The following is a 21,243-nucleotide window of genomic DNA, read 5'->3' on the forward strand; positions in this document are numbered from 1 at the left end:
GCATGGGAAGTCTCTGCGTGTTTTCCACACCGCAATTAAATTGCGATGCCCGATTCCTGACGGCTTGAAGGCGCAGCTGTAGAGTTGGCCATTCGTCCAGAATAGCTCCTTCTGGAAAATGTGCAGGCAGGGTGGGAAGGAGCCTGAGGCCAGACGAAGTGGCCCCCCGGGGGCTGGGGGGGGTCTTCCTGAGGCACCGAGAGGGGTCAGAAAACACACCGGCTGGTGACCCACTCTTCTGTTAGAGGCGGGACACGTTGTCTGAGTCCCACTAGAGCCTGGTTCTGAACCCGGCCCCGAGGGGCGCGTCCTGCCCGCACAGGAGAGGCTCCGGGACACCAGCCAACTGCGGTCTCCGTGGTAGGAACAAATCCTGGGGCAGGTCCGTCGGCCTGGACCGGGGCATATGGCAAATGTCCAGGTATGGTCACTCGGGTGCTAAGGTGGGGCTGAGTCAAGCCTGGGAGAAGGTGACTGTCCCCCCTGCCCCCTCCCCCGCTGACAGTTCCCGAGCCCAGGAGCCAGAGGTGGGGTCAGGGATAGGGGCTGGATGGACCGCAGCCACACACACACGTGGCCCTCCCCGTGCTGGTGGGCGACGCACTGAGTCGGTACGTGGAAGCTTCCACAGCAATTTGACGTCGTGAGGTTGTGGCTCTTGCACACCACAAAAGTGGCAATCCAGGGGTCGTGGATGGGACACTAAACACACAGCCCCTGGCCCTCGTCTCTGAGTTGGAGAAGCTCCACTTCCCCGGGGGGAACTTCCTCCCCCGACTCCGCCCCTCCCCTGGGGACCCTCTAGAGAGGCTCCTGCTCTCACTGCAGCCCCAGGCTTCCCAGGGACAAACTCCAGCGTCACCGTGACAAGTGTGGTCTGATCCGGGCCTGAAGTTAAAGTGAGGACACCCTAAGGCTGCTCCTTCCCCTGACTCTGGCGCCCCAGGCTGTGGGCCTTCTGGACGGCACTCGTCCGACCACAGCGAGAACGTCAGGGCCCCACAGGGCGTCAACATTTTAATCCAGTCGAGGGGCGCCTGGGTGGCTCTGTCGGTTAAGCGTCTGACTCTCGATTGCAGCTCAGGTCATGATCTCACGATTCGGGAGTTCAAGCCCCGAGTCAGGCTCCATGCTTGGGATTCTCTCTCTCTCTTTCTCTCTCTCTCTGCCCCTCCCCTGCTCGCTCTCTCCTCTCTCTCAAAATAAATAAATAAACTGGAAAGAAAAAAGAATTAATCCAATTTACACTTCCAAACAACCTGGTTTTCTTTTGCTCTGTTTTGTTATTGAGGTAAAATCCACAGAACATAAAACGAACCATTTGAAAACGTACCATTCAGCGCATTTAGCGCGTTCACAGTGTTGTGCCATCGACACCTCTGTCCGGCTGTGAACCATTTTCATCCCCCAAAAAGAAAGCCCTCGCCCATTAGCGGTTGCTCCTTGCTTCTCCCTCCCCCTCGCTCCTGGCCTCACTGATCTGCCTGTCTCCGTGGATTGCCTGTTCCGGACTTTTCCTGTAAGTGGAATCACACAATGCGGCTTTTGTGTCTGGTTTCTTTCATTGAGCATAACAATCTCAAGGTTCACCCCTGCCGCGGAGAGCGTCAGAACATCATTCCTTTTAGTGGCTGAATAATACTCCATTGTGGGGACGGACCCCACTTCACTTACCTTTGCTTTAGGCGACGGGCACTTGGGTCCTTTCCTCTTTGCGACCGCTGTGAATAAAGCTGCCGTGAACATTTGTGTACAAGTGTTTGTCTGGAGCCCTGGTTTCGGTTCTCTGGGTGTGTACGTAGGGGTGGAGAAGCTTCATCAAATGAGCATTCGACGTTTTACTCTTCAGGATCCACCAAACCGTTTTCCAGAGTGGCCGTCCCGTCCCGTCCCGTGCTCCCGCCAGCAGTGCCCAGGCGTTCCACGTTGTCCACATCCTGGCCAGCACTCGCTAGCTTCCCCCCCATTCTAGGCATCCTCGCGGGCATCTCAGCGTGGTTTTAAGTTGCGTTTCCCTCTTTTCACGTGCTTGTTGGCCATTTGCACGTTTTCTTGGGAAAAGTTCCTGTTCGGGTCCTCCGTCCATTCTTGACCTTTTGTTGCTGAGCTGTGAGAGTTCATTATATATCCTGACACGAGGTCTCTATCAGGGATATAATCCGCAGACGGCCTCTCCCGAGCGTGGGCCGTCTATACACTCTCTCGATGCCCGGAAGTTTTTAATGTCGACACAGTCCAATTTATCCAGTTTTTTCTTGACTGCCTGTGCCTTGGTGTCGTAGCCAAGAACCTCTCACCAAGTCCAAGGCGGTGAGGAGCCCCCCCAGCGTTTTCTTCTGAGACTTTCATAGTTTTGACTCCTTCCATGTGGGTCTTTGATCCACTCTGAGTTCATTTTTGTGTGCGGTGTGAGGTAGGGGCCCAGCACCATCTGTTGAAGGGCTTTTTGTCATTGAACGGTCTGGGCTCCCTTACTGGGAATCAGTTGGCCACCGACGTATTAGGGTTTATTTCCATCTTCCTGTGGGTCTGTAAACCTACAGACCAAGGTAAACCTTAGGCCAGCATCGTGCCGTTTTGACTTGTTGTGTAGCTACGCAGTAAGTTCTTAAATTGGGGAGTGTGAGTCCCTCAGTTCTCTTTGTTTGTATAAGATTATTTGGCTAATCAGGGAACAACCTTGTCTTCTGCCCATTTTCCCTGTAAGAAAATGGAGGCAGAGGCAGCAGGAGGCAGAGTGGCCTGCCAGGGTGGCCCAGCCGATCGCCAGCAGTCAGGCAGCAGCAAGGCGGGAGGGCAGGCAGGCCATGGGCCCTAAGGCGGGGAGGGGCACCGAATATGTAGGGTCAGGAGCACCTGCACGCATGGCCTCAGCCTGGTTCCACCCTCACTGGCTGACCCCGCCCCCGCTCCATGTGCCTCCTTGGAAGGCCCTCCACCTGCCACTGAGCCACCTGATCTGCCTGCAAGGCCAGCCCCCTGAGAGGTTCCCGGGCCGAGGCTTCGGGCACAGCGGGCCGGCACCCCCAGCTCCCTCCTCCGGCTCTGTCTCTCCCTGGCCAGACCAGGCTGAGGCCTCGCCTCAGGGGGCCCTCAAGAGGGGTGAGCTGCCCGTCTCTCCCCTTCCAGGGAACACCATTTCCAGACCCTCACGGAAGGGTGGGTGCTCAGACCCTCACGGAAGGGTGGGTGCCTCTAGGGAGGGGCCGCTCCACTTCCAGGGCCTGTCCCTCTCCAGCAAGGACCGGCCACGGCCCTGTCCTGCTCCCCTAGAACTGACCCAATGGACTGTGGTCACCAGCCTCTCCTCTGTCACTCAGTCCCTCAGCTCTGTGCCTCCTTCATCGTTGGCGATGTTCTTGCTGTGCTGTGGGGATGCACAGCTGCCCACGAGCAGTGCCAGGGACCTGAACCTTCCCTCGCCTTCGGCTGCACCCACCCGGCCAGCCCGTCCCCACGCCCTCCCCTGCCTCTGAGACCAGCAGCCAGCCCCCCCGTCTCGAGAAGACCAGCCCCTCCTCCTGCAGGCCTCCGGGGTCCCACTCCCCAGCTCAGCCCTGTTTCCCTGGGGTGGGGTCGCTGTTGTGGGCCATCAGATGTCCTCTCCCACGCAGCAGGATTTTGCTGCCGCACAGAGAAACACACAGGAGGACCTGGTGCTTCCCCTCAGCTGCCAGATCAGCCCCACCTGTCGGTGCCTGCCCCCCACGGCCCGCGTTGGGATCTGTCCCCATCTGCCAAGGTGGCGAGACCCTGCCCCTTGGACTCTGGCGGGTCCCCCCTGAGCAGAAGTGTCTTCCTTGCAGCCCCTGATTTCCTCCCCACACCCCAGCCCTGCTCTGCCCCAGCCAGCCTCATACAGTCCGGGCGGGTCTGAGTACCACGTGTCCGCACCGGGTCCGGACCGGACCCCGGACCCTGACCCAAGACGGGCCTGGAGCCTCCTTGGCCGGGTGCACAGACCCCCGCCCCTGCTCAGGAGCTGCCAACCAAGGCAGGATTTGTTTCTTCTTTAAAATGACAAGCGGAAACCAGGTTTCCAGCCTCGCGGTGGACCCCTGGTCACCACGGTGCCGGGGGGACAGGGCCCAGTGCGTGGGCAGCACCTGTCGTCAACCAGCTCATCCAGAAGTAAGTCCTGCACCGGGCACCTCGAGCTCATCTGCGCCCCGGAAACTGCTCTGTGTCTTGGGCACTGAGCACGCCCTGGGGACGGGCCGGTCCACACCTTGGGAAGGGCGACAGAGGGACAGTGGAAGGCCTCACCCAGCAGAGTGACTTCCCCGGGAGGTCTCAGGAGTCACATCTGCGTGCACACAAAGCCCTCAGCTCCGAGCCTCTTGAACTGGTAGGAACCTCTCAGGCCTGCCCTAAGATTAGAGGAAGGTTCTGGGGGTAGGCCGGCGACGTCCTGGGAGGGGGAAGAGTTTGGGTTAGTTTATTGGACGGGTCAGTTCAGCCGGGGGGGCAGGGAGTGGGCCAGGCCCGGACGCACAGCGGCTAAGGGCCCTCCTGCTCTGTCTGCTCCGCGGGCCAAGTCGCTGCGGCTTTTGACTGAAGTTGGCGTTGGAGCAGCCGGCCTGGCCACACAGACTGGAGAGGGAAAAGACTGAGAAGCCCAGGAGGGCAGGGGGGCAGGGAGGGGGGCAGGCCGAAGCCACGAGAGGGAGAGCAGGCAGCCGAGCAGGAACGCACCGAGCTCGCGGGGCTCCGGCGCCCAAGGGGGCTGCGCACGCGTTTCCGCGCACCGGGCCCCGGGAGCGCTTGGTCCCGACATGTCAGACTGTGCCTGGTGCTCTGTCTGGGCTTCCCCTTCCTCCAGGAGCCGGGCCAAGGAGCCAGAGAGAGCAAGGCAGCCCAGGGGAAACCACTCCCGGCCCCAGGCCAGAGCTGAGTGTGTGGGCCCCGTCCTCCAGCTGGGTGTGTGCTCAGACCTGGGAAAGCGCCCCCAGCAGCATCTCCTGGAGGTGCGGCCCGCAGCCCCGAGTGGGTGACCGAGCCTCGCACGGCTGCCCCGCCCCTGGCCTCGGATAAGAGAGGCATGCCCAGACCTCTGGCTGATCAAAGGGCTTGCTGAGCCGAGCACACTGCCAAGGAGCTTCTCCTTGAAGTCCACTGCCCCCAGCAGGGGTTTGGGGAGAGGCGGGGCTGGGCACGGCTGGGACCACCTTTGCAGAATAATGGCACCCACGTTTTCTGTGTCCTGCTAACTCCACCCGGCTCCGGCCCCGAGGGGCAGCCTGCCAGGCGTGGGGAGCAAGGGCGCCCTGTAGCTGAGACTCAGAGCCCAGCTGCTCTGGATTGGGAACCAGGCCTAGGCTGGTGGGGGGGAAGCTTCCAGAATCCCACTGAGCGTGCCGCAGAGCCAGACCGAGGCTGCGTTTCAGACACTCCATACTAGAGCAATCCCCGGGGGTGGTCTTGGGCCCAGGTTCTTTGTAGGACGAGAGAACAAACAGCTTATTGAGCTGACGTGAGAGACTCAAAGCGACTTCCCCAAGTGTCGCCATCAAGAGGCGGGGAGCCATTGTAAGTGGGTGCATCCTCAAGGCAGCAAAGGTCAGAGGGCAGCTCCCTTCCTGTCTCCATGGTTCTGCACAGCCACTCAGAGTCCACCAGCCGAGCTGCTGTCCATCGGAGACCCCGACTGCCGCTGCAGAGAGCCCAGCCTCGCTAAGCCCCTGCCTGGCCCGTGTCACACCCTCTCCGTCAGCCACGCCCTGTGGTGCCCACTTCCTCCACCTGGCTGCTGCCCAGGGGTCCCTAGCGCCCTCTGCTCTGCCCAGGGGTCCCTAGCGCCCTCTGCTCTCCCCGGGGCATCGTGACACTTCCCAGGGTCCCAGTAGGTCAGGGTGTCACAGCCCAGCCATCCCCGCCCAGTGGTCTCTGACTGCCAGCAGGACTGAGCCCTTATCGGGGGACACAGCTGGCGGTGACATTCTGAGCAGGCACACGTGAATGGAAGTGACTTTAATTGTTCAGTCTACTTGGAAACTCGCTTTTGGGGGTTGTCAAAAGTCATCACGAGATCCAACAGAAAAAGACCCCCGTTGCTCCCCGGTAGCCGGGGAGCTTCCATCTCTCCGGAGGAAGTGCAGGCCAGCAGCCCGTGGCCCTGAGTCCGAGGTCTGTCCTCTTCTGGGCCATCAGGGCCCCACATGCCGGGACTCCTCCTGGCCAGGGGCGGGAGGCGGGGGGCAGTGGGAGCCCGAGAAGCAGTGCCCTCCAGGACTCAGGTCTCTCTTCAAGAAGAGGAAACGGGGGGGGGGGCCCATGCGCTCCCCCCCAGCTGACTCTAAATGGTCCCTTTCTTCCCAGCTCCTCACTTGGTGCCCGGTGACTGTCACACACCCTGGCTCAGGACCATTTCCCTTCCCATGAGCACATGAACACCTTCTTCACTCCTGCCTTCCTCCCTGCCGTCATGCTTGTGGCCGGGCCAGCTCCCCAAGTCAGGAAAAGGGCCGGTCCCATCCCAGGGGCTGGGACAAGGGGCACAAACGGAGGACTCTGTCAGCCCCACACCCTCACCCCCGGAGCGCCCTGCGACGACCCCACCCGGCCCCCCTGCTGCTCCCACGCGACCGATGGCTGTCCCACGCGTGGGTGACAGCACGTAGGGGCGCGCAGGGTGAGGCTGGCCTGGCAGGCTCACGTGGTCCTCCCCAGCGTAACCCGGCCCTGCTCCTGCCCCTCCAGGCTGCTGGTGCCACGCCGTGCCCTGTCCTGGCCAACCGGCGTCCCTCATCCTGGGCTGTCCAGGCCCACGGCGGAGAGCAGGGCGGGCTCAGCAGAGGCAGCCTGTGTCTCAGGAGCAGGAGGTGTCGGCCGGCACCTGGAGCAGCTGCTCTGGGGCCTATGGCCCGGGTCGGAGTGCTCGTCCACACCCAGTACCCGTGTACACAGCCTGTAAAACGTAAGCACGCCCCGTGGCTGGGGGAGCAAGGAAGGCCCCGGGAACCGGACGACGCGAGAGAGAAGACGGAAAGGGAGGTGCAGCTGGCCCCCACATCTGGCAGCCTTCAGCAGAGCCACCTCCAGCGGCCACCATCTAGCCGTCCCAGGTCTGCTGCTGCCTCGCCAGCTGCCCTCTGCACGTGCCCTCCCGGCCCCTCGTCATCAAGGCTCTCCGGCAGGTACAGCCCCATCCAGAGGCACGAGGACCATCCCACTTGCTGACCCCCCGCCCTTGGCCATGTGCCGACCCCAAGGAGGGGCCCTCATCACAGCTCTTCTTGCCCCTGCGGGATGCTGGGGTGATTCGTTGACCTTGCAGGTGGGGGGACTGACCTTGCAGGTGGTGGGAAGGATTTCCCTATGGGATGGAGGAGCCCGGGCAGGGCGGCCCTGGAGACCTGAGCTGTGCACGCGGTGCGCGGACATTCCGGCCACACTGTTGTCTGAAGGCCCGGAAATGCACTGGACACTGACCCCACCCTGAGGAATTTCCCAGCGGTCGGATTAAGAGGTGGCAACAGCGATCACCATAACAACAAGACAGAGAGAGAGCCTCGGCGAGTTTAGGCCCGGGTCCAGGCTCTTGCCTGACCTGGAGACCAGAGGTGAGCTCCTACAGTGCCCAGTGCCCGGGCCGGTGTTCCTAACCCTATCGGGGGCTGCCTGCCAAGCCGGGCGGGCATGTGGTGTGGAGGGGGAGGTGTCCGGGCAGCTGTGCCAGGGGGAGACAAGAAGGAACAGGCCCGTGTGTCTGTGTGTGCCGTGCGGGGGTCCGTGAGTCACCGACATGATGAGGCAGCAGGTGCGTGGGGAGGGCAGGAGGTCTGCACACTCGGGTTGGGTCCCCGAAGCCTCCCTCTGGTACAATGACTCAGTGTCTCCGGGTGAAGGGAGCAGCCTTCTCTGGGAGGCAGGGCAGGAGACCCCAGGCCCCTTCTGGGGCTGCAGAGCCAACTGCTCCCGAGAGTCCCAAGGGAGGGAGGGCCCCCCACCCCCGCTCACAGCCCACACGGCTGACACCCTGCACACGCAGGCTACCGTTCCCTGCAGTGACGGGAGGCCACAGCCCTGAGGCTCTTGTTGCCACGTGGCAGTTACCTCGGGGCCTCTGCCAAGGGTACCGACTCGGTTGCCGTCCTCCCACTTCTCCCTGTTAGGTATGTGGGTTCATGGCCTGGGGGCCTGGGGGCCTTGGTGGTCTTTGAGGCCTTTGCCCCAGGGCAGCGGGGAGAGTGGAGGCCAGGGGAGGGGCGCAGCAGCTGGGTCGGAAAGGAACCGGAAGGCCTCCAGATACCAGCGCCCTCAGCTTCCTACCTCCCCTAACACTGACCCTCATCCCCACTCCCCTCTGCAGCTAGGGGCACTGCCGGCCCACCCACTCTGACCACCTCGCGTGCTGCCCCACCGGCCTCTCCCATCAAGCTCTCTGGCCTGCACGGCCCTGCTCACCCCCCAGCTACCTGACCTGTCGTTGGCCCCGAACTCATCCCTGCTCCGAGGTTACCCGCCACCGCCCAGTGACCCCAGCCTACAGAGACGTTCTGCTTGGGTCACATTGGATTCTCCAGGACCCACGCGGAGGAGACCAAAACCCGGCTGAGCATGTCCAATAACTAAGTCGTTGGCTGCCTCTCTACAGGGCTGAGAAAGGGTGGGGTCGGGCGTCCCAGCTAGTTTCCGGCGTACAGCCCCCCGCCCCGACCCTCCCCACCAAAATCTCAGGTGTGAGCCGGAGCCGTGGGACAGGCCACTGAGGTGGACGTGGGGGGGCGAGGGGCCGGGACGGCGGTGCAGGCCAGGAGGGGGACGGCGCGCAGAGGGGAAGGCGGCGCTGCGGGAGCGGACACGCGGGCGCGCCGCCAGGGTGCAGGGAGGCAGGGCGGGAGCGAGGGAGGCGAAGGTGGGAGGGATGCCGATTTCGGCTGGGGGGCGGGGAAGCCCCTGATAGGCGCACGGGAGGCGTGACGTCACGTCCGGCGGGGGAAGCCCTGCCTCAGCACCCCCGCCCCCGCCCCCACAGGTGGTGCCGCCGCGGCCGCCGCCGCCCCGGGCGCTGGGCGTGGGGGACCCGCCCTCGGGGACCCCGACGCGGCCCCGGCGCTCCCCGGTAGCCCCGCCCTCCCCACCCCCCCCTCCCCGCGAGCGCCCCGCAGCGCGGCGCGAGCCGGCGGCCCCAGGCCTCGGGAAGCCGGAGGAGCGCCCGGTGCGCCCCGCGCCGCGCCGCTCCCCGCCCCTGCTCGCCCCGCCCGCCCCGCGCGCCCCGCCCCTGCTCGCCCCGCCCCGCCCCCGCCCCGGCAGCCGAGGGGCCGGGCCGCCGGCAGGGGAGGCGCCGAGCCCGGACTGCGCGCTCGCCCGCCGCGCTCTGTGCCGCCCGACCGAGCGGCCGGACCTCGCGCCCCGCGCGCCCCGCGCCGCCGGCTTTTGTTGTCGCCGCCTTCTCGGCCGCCGCTGCCTGCGGACCGCGAGCCGCACGCGCCGGGACCTTGGCTCTGCCCTTCGCGGGTGGGGGCTGCGCGGCCCAGGCCGGGATCCGAGAGAGGCGCGGGCGGGCGGCCGGGCGGGCGGCCGGGGCGCCCCGGCCCCGCCATGGAGCTGCGGGCCCGAGGCTGGTGGCTGCTTTGCGCGGCCGCCGCGCTGGCCGCCTGCGCCCGCGGGGACCCTGCCAGCAAGAGCCGGAGCTGCAGCGAAGTCCGCCAGATCTACGGGGCCAAGGGCTTCAGCCTCAGCGACGTGCCCCAGGCGGAGATCTCGGGTAAGTGAGGGCGCGGCACCCGGGGCCCCGGACCCCGGCGCGCCCGGGTCCCTACTGCGCGCTCCTGCTCTCCCCTGCGTGCCCTGAGCCCGGAGCCGGCCGCCTGCGCCCCCGCCCGTCTGCACCCCCTCGGGCCCTCGCCCCCGAGTGCCGCCCGGGTCTCGTGCGCTCCTCTCGGCCGCCCCCCAGCCGCGAGCACGCACGCCGGCCCCTTCCCCGCGGAGCTGTGCTCGTGGGGCTGTGGCCCGGGCCGTCCCCGGCGGGGAGTCCTGCAGGGCCAGAGCTAGGACTGGGCGTCTTCGGCCATCGGCTCGGCCCAGCGCGGTGGCGGGGCGGGGGGTCCGAGCCCGGGGGCGCGCAGGGCTGACTGCGGGGCCGGCTGTCGGGGCGCAGCTGACGGCGGCCGCCGGCAAGGGACTCCCATTTGTCTGGTCGGGCCTCTCCGGGAGGCGCCGCGGGTCGGGCCTGGGGATTCCTTTGGGGTCCCCAGCAGCGGCAGCCTGGGTGGGTTCAATTACAAGTCCCCCATTCTTGGCGGGAGTGGGCCCCCGCGAGGTAGGGAGTCAGCCGTGCGCCTGGGGGTGGGGGCGAGGCGCTGACCTCTGCCACCTGGAGCCCGAAGCAAGGGCTCCTGCCTGGCGAACTTGGACTCGTGGCTCGCCGGCCTGGCACTCGGGGCCGCCTCTGGCGGGGAGTCGAGCTGCAGGTGGTCGGCGCTTTGGATCCCGCCCAGGGGCCGTTTCTTTTCTTTGTAAGAGCATCGACCCTCCCAGGCATCCTCAGCCCTGCAGCTGCCTGCAGTCCTGCCCACCCCCTCCCTGCCGGCCTCTGAGGAGCTTTGGAGGGTGGGGGGTGGAGTACAATGTCCTAAGGACCACCCAGACCCCCAGGCTCTTCACACTGCAACTGTGTGGGGAACCACACTAGGTCTGTGCAGGGCGCCTGGGACGCGGTGGGCAAGCTCAGAGCGGACTAGTTTCTTTTAGGGAAGGGATTTCTCCCAAACTAGGCGGAGAGCTGTTTGTAAGGGTTGTGCTCAGACGGTGACATGGGGGACAGGGAATGACCACAAATACAGGAATTCTGAGTGACAGAGGAGTGTATCCGTGTGCAGTCCATGGCCCTGCCTTGCTGGGGACTGGGAGGGAGGCAGCCGGGTTCTGGCCCCCTGGGCCCCGGGACGGTCAGACACACACAGGGCTGCCTTGAGAGACCCTTGGACGTACCTGCCCACCCGGCCACCAAGGCTCTGGAGAGGCCCCCTCTCAATACCCCAGAGCGGGCCTTCTGGCATCTCCCTCGGCTGAGAGTTCCTGTCTGTGTCAGGCCTGCCTCTCCGGCGGGCCGGGTTGGCGGGGCTCCCTGGCTGCACAGGGCCCTCTGCAGTTGGGCTCACCCTCTGCTCCACCACTGCCCCTCCTCCCACACAAACAGGAGAACTTTGGCCTGGGTGTCCCCAGCCTTCCCTCTGGATCCCACCCCAGACGCCCCCACTCAGCCCCCCGATGTCGGCTGGAAGCCTGTGCCTGTGCCTCTTCTCCGTGTACCCACTCCCGCTCGGCCACTGTGTCCTTAGGGGCCATCCTAAACTTGCTCAAACCCACAGGCCTCTGTCTTGGTGAGGCCAAGAGGCCAGGAGGCCGAGTTTGGGCAGTTGCCAAGGGGTGGGAGAGAATGGGGCAAACTGGGGAAGCTGGGGAAGGGCGGAGGCTGGGCTGGGGCCCAGCTCCTGTTCCCCTCGGGTTGGGGGAGGCAGTCGATCAGGGGCCCCGGACGATCAAAGTGCCTTGCAGTCTCTGTGTGTGATGGGTGGAGACGGGGTGCTGGCTGTCCGGCTGGGGCACAGTGGCTACCCAGCAGCTGTCCCAGCGTCGTGCTGGCCAGGGCTTGGGTGCCGCCCTCCTCCGGGCCTGGAATGCCAGGGGCCGCGCTCTCTGCCGGCGCCCCCTCTGCGGGCGCCCCTCAGCTCCTCCGTCCTAGCGCGAGGGCTTCTTCAGAGGGGCCACCTCCCTTCAGCCTGTGGCTGAAGCCCCCATGAGCGCTGGGACGTCGGAGGGCCCTGCAGGGCCCAGGCGCCCAGACGGTGCCAGCGCCACGTGGAGCAGAGGATACAGGGTGACCTCCCAGGGCAGCGGCGGGCCCGTCCCCTCCTGTTGCCGCGGGGCCTGGCCTCCGTGGACCAGGCGCCCCCTGGCGGCCTCACACGGCACGTGCCTCTGGGGAAACCCTGTCTGCTTCTCTCCTGCAGGCCTGGCGGCCAGACTTCTCTAGCGTGGGGACCTGGGGTCCCCGCCTGTGGAGAGCCTCCCCCCACCCCACTCAGCCGGCCCTGACCGGGTGGGGTGGTTGGAAAGCAGGGAGGTGTTTACGGCCTCTGCCCAAGGGACCTTAGAAATGACGGTGAGCTCGTGAGAGTGGGGAGCGTCAGGCCACATGAGGTTCCGGTTCGTGACTTCGTGTGATTCTTTTGGATGGCCGTGCCCGGCAGTTGGTGATGACTGTTGTCATTTTACAGGTGAGGAAGCGGGCCTGGGGAGGCAGCAGCCGGGTAAGGCCGTGGGGGCCACAAAGCCCAGGGAACCCTCCCGAAGGCCAGAAGGCCAGGGAAAGTGAGGGATCCCTCTGCCGGGAGCCAGTGCCGGGGACGTGCAGTGCCCCGTGCTGAATCACACATGCCCGCTGGAGCCCGCAGGCTTTCTGCCTCTGCCTGCGAGGTCGCTCCTGGCCCCCAGCTGTCTTCCCAGCACCTGCCTGGCTTCCTGGCACTCCAGTGACATGCCTTGTACTGCTCTGACCCTTCGCTGGGGTGCTGGGGACAGGGGCCACTCCTGTCACATCCGTGTTGTAGCCACAGAAGCTGGCCCCGTTCCCGGCACCAAGTAGGTCCTCGGTCCACATTGCTGGGGACGCACCTGTGTCCTGCTCCGTGCCAGGCCATGGAGGGTGGGCAGGGAGAGACAAAGGGCCTGGGCAGAGGAGGAGGGGTCTAGAGGTCCAGCGCTGGGGGTTGGAGGTCAGAGGGGGCCGTCAGTGCGGTGAGAACCGGTTGATGTCCCCTCTGGCCTGGGGTTGAGCCTACCTGCCGGCAAGGGGGGGGACAGCGTACCCTGGAGCTCACACCAAGGACCACCCCCCGGGCCCATCGGCAGAAACCGTTGCTTCCGTGTGCCGGCTCTGACCCCCGACGCCTGTTGGGTGGTGAGAGACTCTGGGGGAGGGTCCTCAGAAGCCCGCATCCCAGAAAGGGCTGTCCTGGCTGGACCCAGTATCTGTCCGTCACCTGTGGCCTGTAGGGCTCTCACAGGCCACAGGGCACACGGCCTGGCCCCAGACCACGGGGTTCTGTGTACCCTGCCCTGTTCAGAAGGCCAAAACACCCCGTGTGCCTGGCCCAGGTCCCCAAGTGGTCCTCAGCCCCTGGTTGTGCTGCGGCTCCGTCCCTCTGCCATTTGAGGACCTAGGGTTTCATCATCCCCAGCCTGAGACGACGGGGGGGGGGGGGGGGGGGAGGCGTGTGACCCGAGGGAGCCAGGACTCAACCGGGCCACCTGCATGATGCAACGGCCTGAGCCCCCTGCTGGACACGCTGAGGTGTTCCTGCGAGAGGAGCAACATCCTCCCTGGGCCTTACTTCAAATGTCAGTCCTGCTGCGCAAGCCTCCCGTGCCACGCGGCCCCTGGTTTTCACACACAACACTGGGAATGGTCACGACTGCCCCTGAAGGTGCCCGGGAAGGGATGTGCTGGCACCGTGACCGTGTGGCCGGCCCCGGCCCACGTTCTCCCCCTGCCCCTGCCCTGGGGTCTTTGCAGGCCCACGCAGACCCCTCGGGCAGTAGCGCCTTGAGAGCCCTTAACGTGACCCCGACTCGGTGCACATCTTTTCACGTTACTGTCTGTTTGATGCCTCGGGTGAGGAAGGGTTTTTGTAGACCTGCTTCACAGATGAGTAAACCGAGGCCCAGGGGAGCCACGTAACTTTGCTCAGCACGTGTAGCCCACGTGCAGCTCAAGCCGTGGACCCCAAAGCCTATGGCATTCGCTGCTGCCCAGTCCTGGGCTCCGAGTTTTCTGGAAGGCTTGGAGCCATCGCGGCCTGGAGGCCTGAGATAGGAACCCGAGGCCCAGGCCCTGGTGGTCCCCCCCGCCCCCACCTCCGCCGCCTTCTCCTGTGGGCTCTCCTGCGCCTGGCTTCCTTTCTAGGCCGGCTTAGAACATCTCTTAATTGGAACTCTTCCCGAGCCTTTGACCTGGCCTCCCTCCCTCCGTTGGGACAGGGCCGTGTATACACTGGCCTTCCTCATAGCTGGGCCTTGCCCTCTGCCTGCCCGCCCCCCCCCCCCCCATACCTATCTGGTGGCGGCCAGCTCTTCCACAGGCCTTGAGGGCTGTTGCTCCTGCCCGAGGAGGGCTGTTCCCAGGCACCAGGGGCATGAATCAGATGAGCCCCGGGTATACGCAGGATGGCCTGGCTGTGTGTTCCTGGCCATTGCAAGAAACCCCCGGCGTGTCCCCAGCACCGTGCTGGGCCAAGTCCCCCAGGACTCACGGACAAATGGTCCTCCAGGGGTGAGAGCCTAGGGGATGAGGCAGGTCGGCCTGGCTCTGTGCAGGCACTAATTAAGTCTGAGGTTGACAGACGGTGGCCCAGCCTCTTGGGAGAGGGACTGGGGACACATCGGCCAGGCAGCAGGCTGGGTTCGGAACCGGGAGGAGAGCCCGGTTGTGTGGGGGTGCCCATGCTCGTGTCAGGCCATCCACACCCACAGGCACGGGTGTCAGCCTGGCTGGCCCTGGACAGGAGAGGGCCTGCCCCGAGGCCGTTGGGAGTCGGGTCGGGCATGGGACCGGCCTCTGCCGTGCCCAGGCCTGGACGTGCCCAGGCAGCAGGAGCACCTCCCTTGTAAGCCAGACTCTTCTTTCCAAGACCTGCTTAGTTCAGGGTGATTTCAGACCAAGGCTCAGGGCCCCTGTCAGGCGCCTGGAGGACACTGGGCCCCGCTGTCCAGTGCAGCCCCTGCCTATCCAGCGTCTCTGCTGGGGGCCATCCCCGATCACATCTGACCATTAGCAGAGCCCTGTGGGCCCAGGTCACTGCCCACACTGGGGAGAAGACGAGAAGACTCCAGAGCGTGAGGCCTCCAGCCGGAGGCCACCCACCCCGGAGCCCGGCTCCTCGCTGCTAGGGCGGCTGGCAGTCTTTCTTGCTGGCGTTTGTCTAGGAACAGGCCCGGGCAGGTGCCCCTCGCTGCTGGAAGTCTCCTGGGGGCGGGGGTGGCACGGATGGGGATGCTTCCTCCCGCCCCAGGCCTCTCCCCACCTTCCCAGGTCGGGGCACATGGCGGCCAGGTGTGAGGTGAGGGCAGGCGTGGCCTCCCTGCTGGGGGGCAGGACCCAGGCCAAGCCTCCTCGACTGGCTTCAGACACTGACTTCAGACGGGCTGTGGATGCCGGGGAGGCTCTGGGTGGGGGGAGTGCAGGGGGAGTGCACACCTGCTCTCCCAGCAGGAGCCCTAGAATCCTGGGTGGGTTTAGGAGCCGCTGGGGTGGGGGGGGGGGGGGGCGGGCAGGCCGGCCTCGTCCCGTGCCCTCCTCTGCCTGTGGCCTCAGCGTCCTCTCCCGCCAGCTCCTAGCCGGGTCGTCTTCTGGTACACACACCCCCTCCTGCCAGGTGGGTCCTCCCCGTGCCCGCCCCTGGCACACGGCTGGCACCGGCCTGGCCGGGCGTCCCCCAAGCACCCACGCTCTGGGGCTTGCCCTGCTTCCCAGGGTTCTCCCCAAGTCTGGGCGGGCCTCGGCAGTAAATACTCCAAGCACCTCCCGTGTGCCAGGCCTGGGCCGGGTGCCGGGGGCGTGTCAGACGCACCCGCTGGGCAGCTTATGCAACAGAAGGTTACCGTGTGGCAGTTCTAAGGCCGAAAGTTCGGGATCAAGGTGTGCGGGGCTGGCTCCCTTGGGATCTGGGGGGCAGGACCCGTTCCAGGCCCTGCCGGCTTCCGGCAGCCGCTGGGGGTCCTTGGCCTTTTGGGCCTGAATGTCTCTGGCTTCATGTGGGTTGTCCACATGGGCTCATCTGCCTCCAGGTTTCACCTTAAAAAAGTAAGGACACCTATCAGATTAGGGGCCACCCAACTCCCGTGTGACCTCACCTTCACAGACCCCCTTCTCCAGTAAGGGCACCTCTGACCTCCTGGGGCCAGGACTGCAGCGTATGAATCAGGTGGCCCAGCCCATCTGCTCCCTGAGATGCTTTCCGTCTGGCCGCGGTGGTCCCGAGCCCTGCTGTTTCGCGACCGTGGCTCCTCGGGACAGGGTCATGCCTCCGCGTGTCCGCCACAGGCTCAGGAGCCCGGCACAGATGCGTACCGAGGCCCTGGTGACAGTGTGGAGGGGTCAGGCCCCTTCCCACCCACAAGCTTCTCCGGGCACGGCCCTGGTGTGGGTGGGCTCAGAGGTCGAGGCCCTGACCCCCGCCGGGTCCTTGAGTAGTCTCCAGGCCCCGGTGAGCCTCAACTTCCCCATCCCTGTCAGGGTGGGAGGGTCAGGGGCCACTCCTTCAGCGTTCGGGGCCTGCTGACTGCTGACCCGCCAACACATCCGGCTTGTGTCACGTCCCAGAAGCGGGGCGGGCGGTGAGGCGGCCTTAAGTCCTTCGTGGGGTTGGGGGGCACCTGGCTGGGATGGTACTCAGTGACACCAGTGTTCTTTCGACAGGCTCAAGGTCCCCACCTGAGGGGAGGGGGCCCAGCATTCGGGGCAGGTGCTGGAATATGCCTGGGGGAGGGAGGGGGGCCCAGAGGCCAGGAGGGGGCACGTGGTTTGGAGACGGGGAGGCAGAAGGTGGCAGACGGGCCACCGTGTGGCAGCTGTCCCCTGGTACGGTGGCCCAGCTGAGGAAGCTTGCTGCTCACTTGTGCTAAGTGCTCCCTGGGTCCTGGAGGCTTGGCTGGGTGACAGGGCAGCCCCGAGGGGCTCCATCAATCCCGCTCCCTTGCCATCTGTCCTGACCTCAGCCCCCGGAGGCCCAGGGCCCCGCCCACCGCCCCTGCTGCGTCTCACAGGGGAGACTGGCCGGTCCGAGCTGGGGACTGGCCCTGTCGGGTGGTGCTGGGTGAGGGCCAGCAGAGCACAGCACGGGGGCCTGCGCCGTGAGCCCCAGGGCCCCGCAGTGGACGCGAGGACCAGAAGAGAGGAGGAGAGCTGGCCGGCAGGGGGGCCTGCGGGAACCCCGCTCTGGGCCTCTCCCCGCCCCCCACTAGCACCTGCTGGGGACCGAGGCCCTGCTTCCTTTAGCCCCTCGCCCCGGCTGCCTCCAGTCTCTGGCTTGGAGGTGCTTCCATGGGTGTCTGCAGGGTGGGTCCGGCCACGTAGCGTGTGGATGAGGAAGCCGGGTCCCAGAAAGGGGTCCCCCGTGCTCAGAGGCCTGTCCCTTGAGGGGTTTCTCCAAATTGCCTCATTGCCTCGGTGTCCGGTGTGGGTACTGGGTAACAGTGCCCACCCTGGGAGGGGGCACTAGGGGGACGTTGTGTGTCCCTGTCCCATAGGCGCTGGGCATGTGGTCCAGAGTGCAAGGGGGAGGTCGGCGGTAGGACGGAGAGCTGGGGCTCGAGGCCCCGGAGCACCCACAGGCACGAGGAGAGCGGGGCCCGGGAAGGGGCCAGGAAACTCTCAGGCCCATGTGAGGCCCAGTTGAGGCCCTCGTGACACTCGACTGCAGGAGCGCCTGGCCAGCCGCCCCCGGGAGGGCCTCCTGAGGTCAGAGCCGGTGCTCCTGACGGCAGCAGATGTCCGAGCCCCACCGCCCTGCCCCTTGTGATGAGGAAGGGCTGGCCAGGCCGGGGCGAGGGTCTCCACCTCTCATCCACTGTGTGCTCACCCTCTGCCAGTTTCTGGAACACAGAGGTGAAAAGCCACGGTCTCCGTCTCCCAGAAGATCAAGGTCTAGTGAGGAACTCCCTTGGGGCCTTCAGACCGTCCTGGACTCAGCGGGCCAGAGCCTGCCTACACTGACTGTCCAAGCCTCGTCTGCACCCCAGCTGGTCGGTCCTAGGACAGTGGCAGTGCCACCAACACCTGGAGGGTGGACAGCCAGGCCCTGGACAGGTGCACCTGTCCTCTCTGGGGCTCCCTCCCCATCGGCACTGGAATCAGGGGGTTGGTGGCCCGTGCATACCTTCAGACAGTATCCCCAACACCGAGGACCCACTTTCTGAGCCTGCGAGCCCCATCCAGGCCCATCCCTGTGTCTAACGGCATCCTGCGTGCCTGGTGCCACATCGAACCATGTGGGCCCCCGTGGTGAGCCACGGGTGACAGCTGAGTGTGTCCTTAGGCTCCGGGGCCCCCGACTGCCTGTCCCTGGCTCTGGGGGCCAAGGGAGTATATCCCACCCACCTGTGACCATCTCCAGGCCCTGGGGACAGAGATGATGCCACCCACTGCCTGGGTTGGCTCATGATCACTCACATCTCGTTGTCATGGAGTGTGGGACACAGTGGACCGACAGAGTTATTTTAAAAGGATGAGGCTCTTAATTCCGCTCCGCCGTCCTGACCTCCTCCCCCGGCGTGGCACGGGCTGCCCGCACCACGGAGAGTCCTGGCATCTTGGCATCCTGCCCTCAAGTGACCCAGGGACTGGCACGTCCCCATCACTGCACATTTGGGGGGTTGGGGGACAGGTCAGACACACACAGCTAAAGCCCCATCCCCAGGGTCCGGTGTGGTTCCCAAGTAGGAGCTGTGCGCTGGGGGCATTTTCGGTCAGGGCCAGGGACCCTGTGAACTGCTGGGCACTCTTGAACAGCCAGGAGGTGGCTTCCAGAAATGCCGGTAGCGCCTCATGCGAAGCACCTTGAACCAAAGCTCTGGGCGGGGTGGGACCAGCGGCCGGGAGCACGGGGGAGGGGCCCCCTTCTGCGTTGGGGCCAGGATGGCCTCGCAGGGGTGGGTGGCGGAGTCGTCTCTGGAGGAGGGCGAACTGTGGCGGACCGACAGGTGTGAAGGCAGGGCGCGGGAGGCCGGGGTCCTCAGCTGGGGTGCATGGCGAGGCCCGGGGAAGGAATTCGGGCAATTGGCGAGCACGGCCGAGGAAGAAATCGCGTTTCTGTTTTTGCTAACCTCTAAGCGGACTTGAGCGTCTCCTGTTACTACGAACGAGGCAGCGGTGGCGTATCTGGGGCGTGGTTGCCGTGGACGCCGCCCGTGCACTCTGTCCCCTTTCGTTTGCAGCGGGTGGCCGGCAGTCCCTCTCACACTCTCCACGACCTTGACGTCTGGGCTGGTTCTAGACCTGCCGTCAGCTCACGCAGAGCGCGCTCCTAGGAGAGCGGGCGAGGCACCACGTCGCGCGTTCGCTGTGTGGGTTTCTGAGGACCGTTGCGCCTCGCCTGGCGTCCTTCGTGGTCCTCCGCGTGATTCCTCGACTCGTCAGCGCCCCGGGAAGGGGTCAGCGGGCCTCAGCAGACGGTCCAGTGGGGCCAGTGCTCCGGCCAGTGTGTGCACCCAGGAGGGCCTGCAGGGGCTGGGGGTGGGGCCGGGCCGCGGAGCAGGTGTGTCTACGGGCACCCGGAGGTGACGGGGACATTCAGAGGTGACAGTCTCTCCGCATCACTCAGTGGGTGTTACCTGAGCTCCTCCCGCCTGCTGGGGCTGTTCTCACGCTGAAACGCAGCCACCAGCGGAGCCAGTGGCACGAGGACAGGACGAGCGTCGGTCGTGTCCTGTGAGCTGTGGCTCTGCTGGCCACGGTGACCACGTGTTATGTAGGAAGTCGGAAGTAAAGAGAGCTAACACGTGAATCCAGACATGCGCGTGTTGAAGTGAGGTTTGCAGTCACACCGCCGCCCCCTCCCCCCCCCCCCCCCCCCCCCACCGCCAGGGCTGTAGAGCAAAGACCCTTCCCGACTGGGGTTCAAGTGCCAGCTCCACATTCACTCGCTGTGTGACCTTGGGCCAATTACTGAACCTCTCTGAGCCTCAGAGGGCTGTTCCATTAAATGGGGGTGGTAGCAGTGCCTGCTGCATGGAGTGTCCGTGGTCATCAGTGGGCCCGTGTGCACAGCCAGAGTCCATGCCGCGGGGCCTGCTGGGGACACGGGCCCTCCGTCTCCAGGTCCTGCCTTCCGGAGGCGCCGTGGGGGAGGGCCCCTGGTGGGAGGCCGAGCAGCCACACGGCCGGGGGTCAGAGATCTAGGCTGGAGGGGAGGATTCTCCCCTTGGTCAGTCACCCACTTCTGCTTACCGGCCAGTGCTGGGTGTGGCCTCCATGCTCCCGCCCGCTGGCCCTGGTCTCTGGTAGTTGAGCACTGCGGGAAGAGCTGGTCCGGGAGGACAGCCCTCGATGAGGGAGCACTCCCCCAGCGCTGCGGGAAGGTCTGGTCCTGGAGGACAGCCCTCGGTGAGGGAGCACTGCCCCAGCGCTGCGGGAAGAGCTGGTCCGGGAGGACAGCCCTGAAGAGGGAGCACTCCCCCAGCGCTGCGGGAAGAGCTGGTCCTGGAGGACAGCCCTCGGTGAGGGAGCACTGCCCCAGCCCTGCGGGAAGAGCTGGTCCTGGAGGACAGCCCTCGGTGAGGGAGCACTTCCCCAGCGCTGTGGGAAGAGCTGGTCCTGGAGGACAGCCCATGACGAGGGAGCACTCCCCTAGCACTGCGGGAAGAGCTGGTCCTGGAGGACAGCCCTCGGTGAGGGAGCACTGCCCCAGCGCTGCGGGAAGAGCTGGTCCTGGAGGACAGCCCTCGGTGAGGGAGCACTCCCTCAGCGCTGCGGGAAGAGCTGGTCCTGGAGGACCGCCCTCGGTGAGGGAGCACTCCCCCAGCGCTGCGGGAAGAGCTGGTCCTGGAGGACCGCCCTCGGTGAGGGAGCACTCCCCCAGCGCTGTGGGAAGAGCTGGCTCAGGCAGGCCCATCCGGGAGGACAGCCCTCGGTGAGGGAGCACTCCCCCAGCGCTGCGGGAAGAGCTGGTCCTGGAGGACAGCTCTCGGTGAGGGAGCACTGCCCCAGCATAGGGCCATGCCCACACCTAGGAAGGACTCCGTGTGGCCTTGGAGGGTGGCAGCTGGTGTTTACAAGACAGCCACAGATGGAGGCTCCAGGAGTAACCACAGATCCCGTGTAGAGGTTGGAGGGGGACAGGAGATGGTGCCGGAAGGACCCCCACACACCCTCAATCCGTAGCCGGGCCTGGGGTCTGGCAGCCTGCATCGGGGGGGGGGGGCCTCTCCTCGCCCGGGTCACGTGGGGCCTTATCAGCGTCCCCGTGGCCCCTCTCTGGGGACGGGGCTGGTTCCGTCCCCTTGACCATCTGCTCCAGGATTTCCCTGAGCGGGACCATGCCACCCCCCATCCAGAGCTGTGTGCCTGTGTGCCCTTCTGCCTGCTGGGCATGGCTGGACAAGGCCGGGGTCGAGACACTGGGTGCCTAGGGGAGCAGAATTCCCCACCTCCTGAGGGGCCTGGCCCTTCCCTGACCTGCTCCAGCTTCACCGGACCCTGAGAAACTGATCTGGAGAAGCCAGGGAATAGGATGGTCCCCA

General features: G+C 65.6%; 1 protein-coding gene across 1 annotated transcript in view; it reads left to right on the plus strand.

Annotated features, from left to right (window-relative positions):
* The first annotated feature begins 9,301 nt into the window (after positions 1 to 9,301).
* The window catches only part of GPC1 (glypican 1), a 28,882-nt gene continuing 16,940 nt past the window's right edge, over positions 9,302 to 21,243 (plus strand). The window contains exon 1 of the mRNA XM_047846565.1: positions 9,302 to 9,709. Within this exon, the coding sequence (XP_047702521.1) occupies positions 9,544 to 9,709 (166 nt within the window). The 5' untranslated portion in view covers positions 9,302 to 9,543. The remainder of the gene's footprint in view (positions 9,710 to 21,243) is intronic.

Source organism: Prionailurus viverrinus, unplaced genomic scaffold, assembly GCF_022837055.1.
Source record: "Prionailurus viverrinus isolate Anna unplaced genomic scaffold, UM_Priviv_1.0 scaffold_39, whole genome shotgun sequence".
Lineage (NCBI taxonomy): Eukaryota > Metazoa > Chordata > Mammalia > Carnivora > Felidae > Prionailurus > Prionailurus viverrinus.